The sequence below is a fragment of the Barbus barbus genome (assembly GCF_936440315.1).
Source record: "Barbus barbus genome assembly, chromosome: 30".
NCBI lineage: Eukaryota > Metazoa > Chordata > Actinopteri > Cypriniformes > Cyprinidae > Barbus > Barbus barbus.
This window is the reverse complement of record NC_136758.1, coordinates 21,989,186-22,004,946: the sequence shown is the minus strand read 5'-3', so window position 1 is coordinate 22,004,946 and position 15,761 is coordinate 21,989,186. Positions and strand designations below refer to the sequence as shown.

General features: G+C 37.4%; 1 protein-coding gene across 1 annotated transcript; it reads left to right on the top strand.

The window, feature by feature from the left end:
• Positions 1 to 9,892: 9,892 nt before the first annotated feature.
• Positions 9,893 to 15,761, top strand: LOC306850690 (type II iodothyronine deiodinase-like). Its single transcript, XM_079386483.1, has 2 exons — positions 9,893 to 10,425; positions 11,784 to 15,761. The coding sequence occupies exons 1-2, from the start codon at positions 10,207 to 10,209 to the stop codon at positions 12,339 to 12,341; spliced, it is 777 nt and encodes a 258-aa protein (XP_079242609.1). The 5' UTR covers positions 9,893 to 10,206; the 3' UTR covers positions 12,342 to 15,761.

Genomic DNA, 15,761 nt, shown 5'->3' with positions numbered 1-15,761 from the left:
AAAAAGACAATTCTGTCCCACTTTCAAACCTATATGACATCTTTTTTTTCTGTATATCACAAAAAGAAGACGTTTGGCAGAATGTCTGTGCTGCTGTTTTCCATGAAATGCCATGCTTAAAAAAAACAAAAAAAAACATAAGCATAACATGACAGTGGTCCAAATGAGCCATGCGTTATATTTTAAGTCTTTTGAACCTATATTACCACTTTGGTTAGAAATAGAATGACATTTAAGTCAATTGCTCAATTGCTGATAGTCTTATCCTTTGCCGTAGCTCTCGAATCTCATTGGTGCAATTTGTATACACACACTTTCATATTTAGAAAGTCGTGGTCAGTTACAAGACACACAAGGACCAGTGACAACTGGCATCTTTGACAACAAGCTTATAGGGTGTTGTGCCATATTTGAATGTACCACATTTTGAATGTGTTATGTTGTGCCATATTTGAATGTGCAAACGCACACAGATCACATGGACTAAATGGTTCTTTTGCATTGACTTTCTTTGTGGTGTTGTACATTTATACCTTGTCTGAAGACAAATTAGCATGTTTTTTCTGTGATCAGTTTACGCAAATTACTGTCTCATGAAGTACCGAATTACTCAACAATTTGTGTTTTTCAGTCCCACGGTTCCATTAGTAAAGCTTCTGAATCATTTCATTGTGCTTACCAGCAAAACATCTGCAGACACGTTCCTGCACCTGCCCAACTTGCCACAGCAATGAATCATTTCCAAGATAGTGACTTGGATTTTAATCAGGAAAATATAACGTGTCTGAAACAGACAGAGGGAAGTGATGATTGTAATCATCTGTCCCATGCAGTATTCCTCCCAGGTCTGTTAATGAGGCCTGGAAAAGAAGTGAGATAACGGACAGCTCCTAAGCATCATTAGTTAGGGATTCAGTATCATTAGTAAGAGATTCTGTCTCATTTCATAAAAAATGCATTGAGACAAAAAGCAGCCACAGCTTTAGCTTTCTTTCCATTCTCTCTACATCCTAATCAGTCTTTCTCTTGCTCATGCATGAGTATCATTTTGTCTTTTATTTTCACCTGGAGAGATTCCTTGTCCAATAAAGCTGTATGGAACATGCTGGACAAGTCTAAATTTCCATCGTATTAATTATTTTGGTGAATTCCATGTTTCATGGTTGGTAGTTTGTACATTTAATGAAATTTTGTATGAGATGTTTTCTGCTAATTTTAGTCATCTTTTTTCTTCTTTTTAAATCTGGGGACTGAAAGGTTTCAATCCTCAAAAGAAAAAAAAAAAAGATATTTTAACTATTCTTGCCATAAGGTGGCATGCGAAAGTTTGGGAACCCCTTGCAGAATCTGTGAAAATGTGAATAATTTTAACAAAATAAGAGAGATCATACAAAATGCATGTTAGTTTTTATTTAGTACGACTGAGTAAGATATTTTACATAAAAGAAGTTTATAAAAGTCCACAAGACCCCGTTAAAAATAACCCCCTTCAAAAGTTTGGGAAGCGTTGGTCTTAATACTGTGTGTGATTACCTGGATGATCTATGACTGTTTTTTTTTTTGGTTTTGTGATGGTTGAGGGACTTGAACATAACTATTAAAAAAAGGTTCAAACATTCACTGATGCTCCAGAAGGAAAGACGATGCATTAAGAGCCGGGGGTGGGGGGGTCAAAACTTTTGAATGGGATGAAGATTTCCACATTTTTCTTATTTTGTTGAAATATATATTTTTTCCATTTAAGACTGCCCTTCGGAAGCAACAGAAGATCCTTGCATGTTTTCTGAAAGACAAAATAAAGTACAATTTACCTTGAGCTTCAAATGTTCAAAAAGATGGATCTCAAAATCATAGTCACTGCTGGAAAGGGTTCAAATATGCAAAAGATACTGGAAAACTGAAGAATCTGCAGAACATGGGGGATTTTTCTGAAGAGCAGTGCTCCGTTTAACTGTTCAGAACAAACAAGGGACTCATGAACAACCATCACAAAAATAAAAAAAACTATAAAACAATTTTTAGAATTTTTATTTTTTCCCCACAGAACAAAGTCATACAGATTTGGAACGACACGAGGGTGAATAAATTATGACAAAATTTATCATTTGAAATGATGAAATAAAGGGACATACAGTATACAAACGATTTCAGTAAACCAATTCTTTAAAGTTATTTGCAGAAAAAAGTCAATTTTGCTGATTAGTTTACATCAGAGCTACAGAGATTATGGAGATTTCCATTATTAATCCACTTATTCTCCATTGTGTTGTTTTTGACTTTTGAATAATGACACAATTAGCTTAAGTACTAATACAGCTAATGTGCAAGGGGTATGTTAAACCATCGATAAAATCAGCCAGGATGCCAGAAAATGTGTTTATTTCAGTTTTCTGTACGTCACTGACCTTTCAAAGTAATGAATATTAAGAATACTGGCTTTATCGACTATCCTGCTGACAGGTGCTGGTTGTGAAGCTCCCTGGAGCAGAATCGATGGTTCTCACAGGAAACTGATCGCTACGCCAGGTAGAGTTTACAATTGTAAAAATATTTTTGGAGTTATAGACTGTTTCTAAGACGATCCCAGAACACCCTTCTAGTGCATTTCCCTTGATAATGGTGTGAGCCATGCAGAAACGATCTAGTGTTACACACCATGACTCAGGTTTGCCAGAACTCCCGGATGTGTTTATAACTTTTGCACGACTGGAATCAGAGCTTAATTCTTTATCCCGGTTTAAGAGCTTTTTCTTTTTCAAGCATCTTACTTGTTTCAGAGTTATTCCCTTGGAGGATGAAAGATCAAATGCAGCATTTTAATGCAAAGAGCAGAAATCCCCTAATTATAATTGAATTTCTCTCTGAACATACATTCAGAAAACCAGGTTTTAGAGCCCAAATTGGAGATCCTGCTAGTGCTAACCTCATGTTCAGACCGCAGAGTTTACACAGACTGTCTAGCAAATAATACAATTGGCACGGACAAGAAAAACAAAACAAAATACACAGGAGCGTAGAGAAACTCCACGCTAGCATTTCGAGGAAATTTGCAGGAGGTCTCTCATTCGCAAGAAAGGAGCCACACTGGGCTTGTGGAAGGCCAAAGTCCTTGACTATCCACAGTTCACAACTTGAGGAAAAGGATGAATGTGGTGCCTATTTCCTCAAGTAGGCTGTAAAACATCTACACTTTTTTTTTTCCTTTTCTCGAGCTTAGCAGACAAATTCCTAATAATGCTTTCTGGGGGCTTTGAGCTTTTTGGGACATATTTTCTTTTGCAGTTTCAGTGTTGAGCTGTAATCACTGATTACCACCAAAGCTGATTATTGCAATATTTTTGGGCTTTAAGGTCATAATTCAGAGGTGGTGATATTATGAAAAGCATTTTTTCAAAGTATTGTTTTCTCTTGATCAAATGACTTTTGAATGCTGCTTTGTGTGCAAACCGTTGTTTAATAACAAACTAATCAATGCCTTGTGTTGTTGATTTTTTTTAGCTAAATAATTCTGCATGAAAAAAAATAGCTTGCAATGCTTCCAAGATCTCCAGACGATTTCAAAGTATTTTGGTGGATATTTATTTGTCTCATAGAAAGGCTATCTTTGTGGTGCTTATTTTCTCAAGTTTGTTGTATATGGTTTTTACAGGTTTTCTGAGATGCTCAGATCGATTTAATATATTTATTATTTAATTCTAAATGTTTGGAAACGCAAAGTAATATAAATACAACTCAGGTTGTTGCAACCTATGTAATATGTAACCTTCACCTCCTCATTTGCTTGTTCAAATTTTATTTACTTAAACCTAAAATGCAAATATTCTCAACTGTAAATTCCTATCATTTTTTTAGGCACGCACTTGTGATGATTTGATGAAGCGGCAGTTTGAAGCAATGCTGCTTCTGTCACAGCTGGGCAGGCATGCAGAGAGCCCATAAGCCTTTAGACGTAATCCCCGCACATGCATCTGATTCCTGCCATGAAACCCGCTGCTGACCCACTTGACAGTTCTGCATTACATTTGCAGTCAAAACATAAGCCTAGTCTGCAGACCCCACTGTTTGTGCTCACTCTCAGATTTTGTGGTGTGTGAGAGAAACTGTTAATCCTGTTCTGTGTATCAGGATGAGAAGGGTGAACTGAAGTTCAAACACACAAATTCAGGATTATTTGATAAACAGAAAGTACCTTAAACAGATTTGATTTAAAATAGATTTTTTTATGCAACAACGCAGGAGCTTGACATCTATCATTTTAAGGAATAGAGCTCCAAATGTGGAAAAGAGAATACAAATTATTTTGATAATGAAAAATACAGTAACAGTACTGTGAAATATATAATGTTACAATTTAAAATAGCTGTCTTTTTATGAGAATATATAGTAAAATATAATTGATCAAATCTGTATTTTCAGCATCATTACTCCAGTCTTCAGTGTCACATGATCTTCAGAAATCCTTCTAATATGATGATTTGATGCTCAAGAAACATTTCTGATTATTATGAATGTTGAAAACTATTGTGCTGCTTCATATTTTTTTGTAGAAAATGTGATACCATTCAGTTTTGTAAGATTAAAAAAATATAAATATATATTTTTCTTCAACAAGGTTGAATTAAACTGATTTAAGTGACAGTAAAGATATTTACACTTATTACGAAGTACTTATATTTAAAATAAATGCTGTTCTTTAACTGAGAACCATTAATAAAATTATTGGTTATTGGTATTTTATTATACCAATAGTAAAAACCATTATTAAGAATTGATTACAAATAATAACTGATAATAATTAAGCAGCATTAAAATGATTTCTGAAGGGACACTGAAGACTGGAGTAATGGTACTGAAAATTCAGCTTTGATCACAGGAATAAATTATATTTTAAAATAAGTGTAATATTTCATAATATTATTGTTTTTACTGTACTTTTGATCTAATCAATGCAATATTCTTTCAAATAAATAAATAAAAAGCCTTAATTATTTCAAACTTTTAACCATATAAAACAATGCATGTGAATTAATTAGCAAATTATATTTTTATTAGGCTTATAATATAAATCACTTTCCAATGCACAGCACTCGAAAGCAAAAGTCTTCTGATTTACAATGTTTTAGAGCAAGATTGAGAATGATTTTTATAGATTTTGAAACATTTTCTTAGACACGTGAAATCACGGAAGAAAGCCTATATAGAGATATTACATTAACTCTTATCTCATGTCTGCTATATTATGTAGGCTACATCGTGACGAATAACGTAAATGGCATTGAAATCTGAGAAATTTGAGAAGGCCAGTAGTAGTTTGTATTCCTGAAAATTCATGTTTTTCATTTAACTTTTATTTTATTTGTTTTTATCGTAAACGGTTAGCAAATATTGCTGAATTGTCTCGTCATGTTTAGCTGCTTACCTCAGCTTGCATTTAAGTCGCGCGTAGGTCAGCGTCTTTGAAAGGCCTTCTTCGTTTTGATTGGCTATTTCAAACTTTTCGTGCTTTTGAGCCGCTGCACTGAGCCTGAGCACACTAAATGAATTACAGTTTTTGAATCAAGTGGGCCACGTGGGCCATTCGTCTGGGCCAATGGAAGGATAGCCTATACGTACATTTACTACAATTCATTTTTATATATATATTTACACAAAGGGCTGGCCCACATTGTACAGCGGCCCACCGGGAAAACTCCCGGTGCTCCAGATGGCCAGTACGCCACTGCACCAGACTGAACTGTTGATTGAGTTGATTTGAGTAGTTGCCTGGGGCGAGAAACCAACAAAACAATTTTATAATGATTGGAAAGTTTGCTGAAATGCCCACAGTAAACTATCCTTACATTTACAGCACTCTGAGCCAAGCAGCACATAGTCTGGATGCACTTTCTGAGACAGCTTAAACCTCTTATAAGTCCAGGATAGACTTATTTGACGTGGTGCACAGAGAGTGCATTTAGAACGTCACTGTCTCTCCGTGTACACTCAATGCAGAGGTAGTAATTGAATTTTTGGCTACAATCCTGTTATACATTGTTGTGGATAAAGACGTCGCAAGCCAAGTTTGCATTCTAAAGCTCATTGTCTATTGGCTTAATTCCTGCTTGTACACAGTGCACAGATGGGAGTAAATATTTGTGGGGAGCATATGAATCAGTGGAGGCAGTTTACAATTTCAAGCTACAACAATTACACAAACATACAATCCACCTTGAATCACTGAATGACTAAAACGGATGAGGATGTAGCCAACTGGTGTGCTGCTGAGATCATAGCATGTGTTCATTTTACTGCTGCCACTAAGTAAATGAGTCTTTAATAGTTTGAATAACGTTTACAGCATTACTCCAACCTTGTCAGCTAATAATTCGGCATGTTACACTAGTTTTTAATGCTAATTACAATTCTGACATTCCTTTGCTTTATGCGATGGCTGATAAACCGAGGTCTTTTTCTGAATATTCTGGAGTTTGCTGAGTTTTTGGCAATCGTAAAGTATGCAGCCCCACCTTCAGTGAAGTAATGGTCAGGTTTAGCATTACATATCTCATCATTCATCTAATGTTAAATTAGCCTTATCTAGCAATTATTAACTCATTTGGATCAAGTTTTATCTGGCACTGGTGTTATCAGGAGAATTTCATAAAATTCATAAATGCAGTTTTTTTCTGTCATTTACAGCATTTCGTGTCATAGAAGTTGGACATGATGGGTTATGAGTTTAGCGATGCAGCTTTGAGGATATTGTGAGACTATTATGCATTGCTAAGTGACCCTAAAGTCAAAAATGATATGGCATGAAAAAGCACCTTGTTTATAGTGTGAAAAGTGAAATGTTCCATTTGAAAATTCTGATATGTCGTAACAATTACAAACTCTCCACAAACACAAACACTTAAGCAGGAAATAATTGATTTGTGGAATATATAAAAATAGCCGTCTCAAAATAATCTTCAGAAAGTGAATGATTATTCTGTTCTGGCAAGGATCTCCTGGCAACTTTTGCCAATATATATATTTATGTCCCTGTAAACATAAACTGCATAGCATATTATAGACTTTATGGCTCTGCATATTTTTGTAATGTCCTGTTGCTTGAATTTCTTTGAGGACTTCATTTCCAAAAACAACAATCCATCATACCAGCAGAGTTAGACCGAGCTGAAAAGCATAATTACGACACTTTTCTGGCTCTGTCCTGGAGTTAGTTAGATAGATGTTGAACTAAAGTAGCAAACAGACACCCAAACAAGAGCAAGCTTGCTCTATAAGTAAAGAAGACAAACCTGCCGACCCGTCGCAAGTCTTTAAGTTGAATGTCAAGTCTGGGGGACCCGCCAAGAGCTGGTCATGAAAGGGAGAGCAATATTCATCACACTGCTATTGTTACAGCGCTATTCATCTGGGAATCGCTGATGTATAAGATAAACATATTTTCATAATTTCCCCATCCCCTGCTATCCTCCATGATTTCTTTTGGACAAAGATCTAAGGTGAAAATGACTATATGCAGCCTCTCATGTAAACACTGTGTACACAAGTAGAGATTGATATGTGTGTTTGAGATGCAAATGACCACTGGACAAAGAAATCCTTGTGTTGCTGACCTTAATTGGCTTAGATGCTCTGGAAGTTTCTGGGTCAATGGGATACGAGACAGTGCTGCCGTAGTCAATTCGCCGCATATCTGGACTCACACTGGGGGTCATCACCCTGAGATTCAAATGCTTTGATTGCCACCTCCAGATGAACTTGATCATTAGACGTAAAGAATTTGTCTGACTTCAATGGTCAAACCAGTTTGGAAAGGATCCTGGAACCTTGGTGATAAACAAGAGCAAACACTGTTGAAGATGGCTTCATGCTGTCAGTCACAATGGCGAAATATTTGTGGGAGAGGCCACAGCTCTCGACTCACTTTCAATGGGCGAGAGAATATTGCGTTAAGTGTCGTGCGTCAGAGCTCAGAATTATGCTCCTTCAACCGAAACAATGATAAGCATCCACTCTGCAGCATCTACATTGATCTAATCTTAATAAACAAACATATCCTGCCTTGTCCTGACAGGCTAGGCCTTTAATTAGAAATGTGGGGCAAACTTCTTCCACATCTGTCTATCTATTAGTCTGTCTGCCTGCTTGCCTGCCTGCCTGCTATCTATCTATCGTTCTACAACCTGAATTCTGGAAATGTTGGGACGTTTTTTAAATTTGAATAAAATGAAAATTAAAAGACTTTCAAATCACATGAGCCAATATTTTATTAATAATAGAACATAGAGAACATAACAAATGTTTAAACTGATAAATTTTACACTTTTATCCACTAAATGAGCTCATTTCAAATTTGATGAAACCTTTTTGGAGAAATCTCTGTGTGTAAGGGACAAGGCCGAAGACCTTTGTTGGATGCCCGTGGTCTTCGGGCTCTCACACGACACTGCATCACTCATTGGCATGATTCTGTCATTGATATTACTAAATGGGCCCAGGAATACTTCCAGAAACCACTGTCAGTAAACACAATCCACCGTGCCCTCTGCAGATGCCAACTAAAGCTCTATTATGCAAAAATGAAGCCATATGTGAACATGGTCCAGAAGCGCCGTCATGTCCTGTGCCCCAAGGCTAATTTAAAATGGACTGTTTCAAAGTGGAAAAGTGTTCTATGGTCAGACGAGTCCAAATTTGACATTCTTGTTGGAAATCACGGACGCCATGTCCTCCGGGCTAAAGAGGAGGGAGACCTTCCAGCGTGTCATCAGTGTTCAGTTAAAAAGCCAGCATCTCTGATGGTATGAGGGTGCATAAATGCATACAGTATGTGCAGCTTGCATGTTTTGGAAGGCACTATGAATGCTGAAAGTTATATAATGACGTGTATTTCAGCAGGACAATGCAAAACCACATACAGCAGCTATTACAACAGCATGGCTTTGTAGTAGAAGAGTCCGTGTGCTGAATTGGTCTGCCTGCAGTCCAGATCTTTCACCTATAGAGAACATTTGCCGCATCATTAAATGAAAAATATATAAAAGACAACCGCAAACTCTTCAGCAGCTGGAAACCTTTATCAGGCAATAATGGGAGTAAATTCTAACACCAAAACTCCAGAAACTCATAACCTCGATGCCCAGATGTCTTCAAACTTTTTGAAAAGAAGAGGAGATGCTACACCATGGTAAACGCCCTCATCCCAACTATTTTGAGACCTATAGCAGGCATCAAATTTGAAATGAGGTCATTTTGTGCATAACATTTTAAAATTTCTCAGTTTAAACATTTGTTATGTTATACATGTTCTATTGTGAATAAAATATTGGCTCATGTGATTTGAAAGTCTTTTAGTTTTCATTTTATTAAAATTTTAAAAAACGTCCCAACATTTTTGGAATTAGGGTTCTATCTATCTATCTATCTATCTATCTATCTATCTATCTATCTATCTATCTATCTATCTATCTATCTATCTATCTATCTATCTATCTATCTATCTATCTATCTATCTATCTATCTATCTATCTATCTATCTATCTTTTAAATTCCAACTAATGTTCAATAACTTTTAGACCTAGCTGTATGATTACATCCCTCCCTCCCTCTCTCTCTCTCTCTATGTTATTCCAACTAACAATGTTCAATAACTTTTAGAGCTCGCTATATGATCACAAAACAACTTTATACGCAAAAGATTGATTTCATGCAAATCAATGCAAACGTGTCTCTTTATGCAGGGACACGTAATCTCCTTTTGTATTCAGCAACTGACGTTAAAAAGCGCTGAATCTGTTTGCATCTTTTATTGCATGTCCCGTCCGGAGAGAAAGCCCTCGTTATGACGTCACGCTGCCACCAGCCCCGCGGGCTTTATTTCAGAGCCCGGAATGATTTACGGTATAAAAAGACGCAGAGCGACTCAGGAACCTGCCTAACGGGTAGCCTTTGGTTAATTGTAAAGAGGAAAGGAGGGGGACGTTTGGCACTAGCGCTCCTCTTTGCGTAAAGACGCCTGATGCTTGGAGAAACGCAGATTCGGGCTCACCGCGCGCAAACGCCCACATCCTTAGGTCGGCTCTGCTTTCTTTAGGTGAAGGAAAGTTTCCTAGGAGGGGGAAGGCAGAGGAGATGATATCTGACCAGGATGAGTCGGAAAGGTGAACTTAAATAAGCAAAAGTGCGCGTCAACCACCTGTTATAAATCAGCGCGAAATGGGCATGCTTAGTGTGGACCTCCTGGTAACTTTGCAGATCTTGCCTGGTTTCTTCTCCAACTGCCTGTTTTTCGTGCTGTATGATTCGATAGTGCTGGTAAAGCGTGTGGTGTCACTCCTGAGCTGCTCGGGCTCCACGGGTGAGTGGCAGCGCATGTTAACTACAGCCGGCGTGCGCTCCATATGGAACAGCTTTCTGCTGGATGCCTACAAACAGGTAAGCTGACAGCACAAGACTCGGTCTGCTCACGGTGGAGCATGACTCAAACAGGTTCAAAGTGCTTAGGGGATTATTTGTCTATGTTGTTTTAATGTTCAGTAGACATAATCGATGTTTGGTTAGACTTTAGTGCCCACGTTAAGTAATGCTTAATATCAATGGACACACGTAGTGACGTCTAATTGGCTTTAAAGCGCATTTCAAAACAACAGATGCTGAAAAATGCTGCACAATAAGGGCTATGTACATTTTATGTTATGAACACTTTGTAATTAGAGTTATTATTATTTTAATTAGTTATCAGTCTGCATGCATGTATTACCCAATGATTTCTACAATATTCAACCTAATTTCTGCTTTAAGTGTGTGTGTATATATATATATATATATATATATATATATATATATATATATATATATATATATATATATATATATATATATATATATATATATATATATATATATATATATATATATATATATATATAGTGACAAGTTAAATGGATGAAAATATGTTCTTAAAAAGCATTTGTTTACAGTGTGGTGTACATCCTCCAACTAATTCTGAATATATATTTGCTCAATCTTCAAAACGTGACATTTGGTGCAATTCCAATCCTTATAAAGGTGTGTGAACTTTGCCCTCCAGACAGTCAGTGACCTCTGGGGGCAATGCTCTTAATTCATTAAATGTCTGGATTCACATTCCTGTTACTTTTTAACTAAAAATCAATCAAATCACCCTGTGGGGTAAGATACACTAGCTTAATGTGCATTCATTGTCCTCAACCATTAACTATATCATTGTTTGGTTACAAAGTCTTGCTGAGGAAATCGTTTAGTGTCAAAATAATGTAAACGTTATTTTGGCACAGGGATAGGATGAGTTATGTGTTTCCAGGTGTTAACACAGTGCCAAAGTTCATATGCACTTATAAAGTCACAGAAATAGATTTTTATAGACATCCTACTACAAACAAATATCTGGCTCCAAAGTCTTTTGTGAGATCAGAGGGATCATGTGCTGCACTTTTTCTACAAGATGCTTAAAAGTTCTTATAGATGGTGTTAAAAGGTGCAAGCCCAAAACATTGGCTTAGAGCAGTGACAAAGCCCCAAATAATTTTTATTTTTTTGTATGTATACAACTGTAAATGTGAAATCTCAAGCCTGGTGACATCACCTGAGTCTCCATAACAGAGGCCAATAAACCTACTAAGCCAAAGTAAAGTCATTTTCAGTGTTCGTGAGACTGATCTTTTAGCTGGCCACTAGGCATTATGGCTCATTGCCCATGTTATTCTAATGTCCTCAAAAATATTAATGTGTGAATGTGGAACTGTTTTGTTCAGGTGAAACTGGGCGAAGCTGCTCCAAACTCCAAGGTTGTGAAGGTTGCCAGCATCAACAGACGCTGGAGCGTCAGCGGTAAGACCCACAACGAGTGCCATCTGCTGGACTTCGAGTCTCCCAACCGCCCGTTAGTGGTCAACTTCGGCTCGGCCACTTGACCCCCCTTTATAAGCCAGCTGCCGTTTTTCCGGCGGATGGTGGAGGAATTTTCGGACGTGGCAGACTTCCTGCTTGTCTACATCGATGAGGCTCACCCCTCAGACGGCTGGGCGGCTCCTCCCATGGAGAACTTTTCGTTTGAAGTGAGGAAACACCGTAATCTGGAGGAGAGGATGTTTGCCGCCCGGACACTTCTGGAGCATTTCTCTTTGCCTCCTCAGTGCCAATTGGTGGCAGATTGCATGGACAACAATGCCAACGTAGCCTACGGTGTGGCCTACGAGCGGGTTTGCATCGTGCAGAAGAAGAAAATCGCTTACCTTGGGGGTAAGGGTCCATTTTTCTACAACCTTAAAGATGTTCGGCACTGGCTCGAGAAGAGCTACGGGAAGCGATAATTTTTTGGAAAAAGAGGTCATATAGTCTTTTCTGTGAATGCTAGAAGATTTTATTTTTGTATAATGGAGAGAAATCAAGGGTAAGGTGCTTTTCGAACTGTTTAACGGTGGCCCCGGTGGAAACACTTGGGCTGGGCTCCAAGTCATTTTCTTGAATTGTCTAAAATGATCAGCAGGTGTCCATTCCTAACCACTTTACAAAAAGAATGAAATGAATATAGACTAAATACTGACCGTGTGGTTTGCACTTCGATTTTGAGATTACATTGTTGCCAGCAAAATGATTTGTAGATGCACTATTAATAACTTAGCAATTAACAATTCAAGCAATTAACGTAGAGTTAAAATGTGCAATATTTTTATGCGAAACAACATGTATTGCTTACAAAAGAAAACCAAATTGCTGAACAGAAGAGAAAGCACAAGTACCCAGCTTTTATATGAAAAGAGAATAATTTATTTTTATTGACATTCAGTGTTTATTTTTAATATGTGGCCTGTTTATGCACTTGTAATGCTTTCCCTTCCCCTCTTCAACTGACAATCATTCATATTCCATGTACCATCAGCTTTTACATCCTTGATACACTGTTCAGTTCATTTGCACCGGTAATAAAAGCATTCCCAGCATTCCATTATGAAAACTACTAACTCATTCGGCCCTTATTGTACTTAAAAATTGCCAAAAACATGCTTGGCTCCGCTGCAGTGTACAGGAAAGCTGATGAAAAGTTATTTTACTCCTGAATGTTAGAGAAACGTTTTCGAATGTTGTCGACAGATCAGCAGTCGCTCATTTGGGTCAATACAGTGCTGGTGTGCACATGAAAATCACAGACGAAATGGTCTTCTGTCCTGTCTGTGGTTGGATGAGAGACCACACCTCTCTGTCCTGATCCAAATGAGCACGACTGCTAACATGCTGAAACAATCACTCTGAATCACTCTGAAGGCCTTGAGTTTTGTTTCACAGGACTGTTCTCATGTACTACAACCGTCCTCTTCCTTTTAATGAGAAAAAGGCAAGAAGAAATAAAGTTGAACGGCTGCTGACTGTCTTTTTCCCCCCGTTTTTGTGTTTGATTCTGGGAAATTTCAATGAGGGGTGATTGGATTGAAAAAGGGAGGGAAAAAGTTCAGTGGAAAACTCCAGATGGAGAAAATGTTGCATGATGACAAATTAATAAAAAAAAATGGAAATGCACCAGCCGTAAGGGGTCGAGGAGTACATGTGCTTTTTTCCCTTCTCAATTAAATATGTGTCTGCAGAAATGCATAGTGATGGGTCTGAACATGTGCAACACAATTAAACCGTGTGACGCAGAGGTTTCTGGCTGAACTTCAGCGTCTTCCAGGCTGCCAATAACTAAATAGCAAAGGCTCAGGGAGAACATGTCCCTGGGAAGCGCCATGAAACAGAACCCCTTGTTGTGGCCGGGCATCGCTTATCCGAGCGGAACTAGTCCATTTGGACCACTAAGACGTTATTCACAGACTGTCTCAGTCTTGGAAAGCACCTTGCTGCACGATGGAGCAGGGAGGTTGCCAATGTTAAAGATGGAGGCATCGGAAAAGAGAGCCACACAACAGCAACAAACACAAGCCCCACTCCAGGAAAGAGTCCCATGGTGTGCTTTCTAAGGAATGCGTCTGGTAAACAGCTACTGAACAGAATTCTAAGCAGTGTGTGAAGTGTTCTCATTTATAGGGCATAACAAGGATGTGGGACTAAGGGGGGGAAACCTGGTCCCATTTATTCAGAAAAGGTCAAAACGTGACGCCTTAGAAAAGCGGACGTTTGCCAAATCGGCCAGTATAAATTCAAATGAAATGTTGACGCAAGCGTTTAAATGTATGTGTCTGCAGTTCAAAGATAAGCCGTTTATGTTCATACTTTGTCAGTGGACTATTTGGTTTGGATGTGATCTGACCGCTCTCTCGGAAAAATGATCTTAGGCCTAATATCAATATATTCAGTAAATCAGCTCAAGAGTCCAACCCGAGGGATGCCAAACATTTTATTCATATTTAATGCACTTTTTTTCCCCCTGCATGTATAAATCTGATGAGGGGGAAAAGGAAAAACCCTAAAGATAATTAGATCTTAAAGGGATAGCTCACTCAAAAATAAAAATTCTGTCATTATTTCCAGTACTCAGCCTAATGTTGTTCCAAACAAAACAGAAGATATTTTAAAAATGAAAATACAGTAAAAGTCAGTATAGGGTCCAATGTTATTTCTATTCTTCAAAATATCTTATTTTCTGTTCCACAGAAGAAAATAAGTCAAATGTTTTGAAACGACGTGAGTAAATGACACAATTTGTTTTTGGCTTAACTAACCCTTTAAGGAACCTTTTTGAGAATCGTATGATATTAATCAGTAAGGATTTGACTGTATTGCATACAAATCACAAATCAAAATAATCAATAACCTTCTTGCATTGTAAATGTGAGTTTATTTCCCTTCTTCATCTACGCACATGTCTATACTGTCACAGTAATCCACCCTAACAGTTCTTACGTTATCATCAACGTAATCTTATGTCTTATTTTCATTTGTCCTCTCTTTGACTCCGGTAAGAATCTCAGCAGCTTTTGGAGATGCACTTAGTCACTGATACAACACATGGATAAGAAAAAATTATGCTTTTATCTAAGTCGTATAAAGGTTAGCTTCTAGACCCAAGTAATTTGCACTTTGAATTGAGTTCAAACTGAACATGCTCCAAATATCTTTGATGCTCGATGACCAACCTGCATTCAAAACATGTAATTCAGCTAAAACCGTACAACCTGGAATTCATATAACATTATCTGTCATGTTTTACAGCTGATTGTTTTATGGTCTGATATATGGTCATATGCATATAGCAAGCTCATGCTAATCAACATACTCTGGTTTCTTACATTACAGGTAATAGATAAGACTATGGAACTATCAATAAGAGCTATGCTCAAACTCAGCTCAACTTTTATGCTTGAAACCATTCTTGACCTGTAAGGTACAAACTGTTTGATCATTTTATTACAAAAATAAAAATAGCATTATTATTATTAACATATACAGTATACATATTGTATGTTAGCACACATTTTGAATGCAACAGCATTTTTTCATAATGCATAACTTTAAAAACAATATTAATAGGTATGCTTTTAAAATGAAGGTTAATAAGTTTCATGGGTTTGCCTTTGTCTTCATGCATTTAATTTCTTCCTGATGCTGTGAAAGCCTAACAACTAAAACTGAAAAGGAACTTTGGGTATGGATTAATATTGAATGTATTTTGCATATATTTTGAGAGGAACTATTAAGAATGTTGATTGGCAGCTTGTTACACGTGCCTTGTTTCCTACTATGTTTAATGCCAAGTTTGTTTTATTGTGCCATTTGGCTGATTAAAGACAGTAAATCGG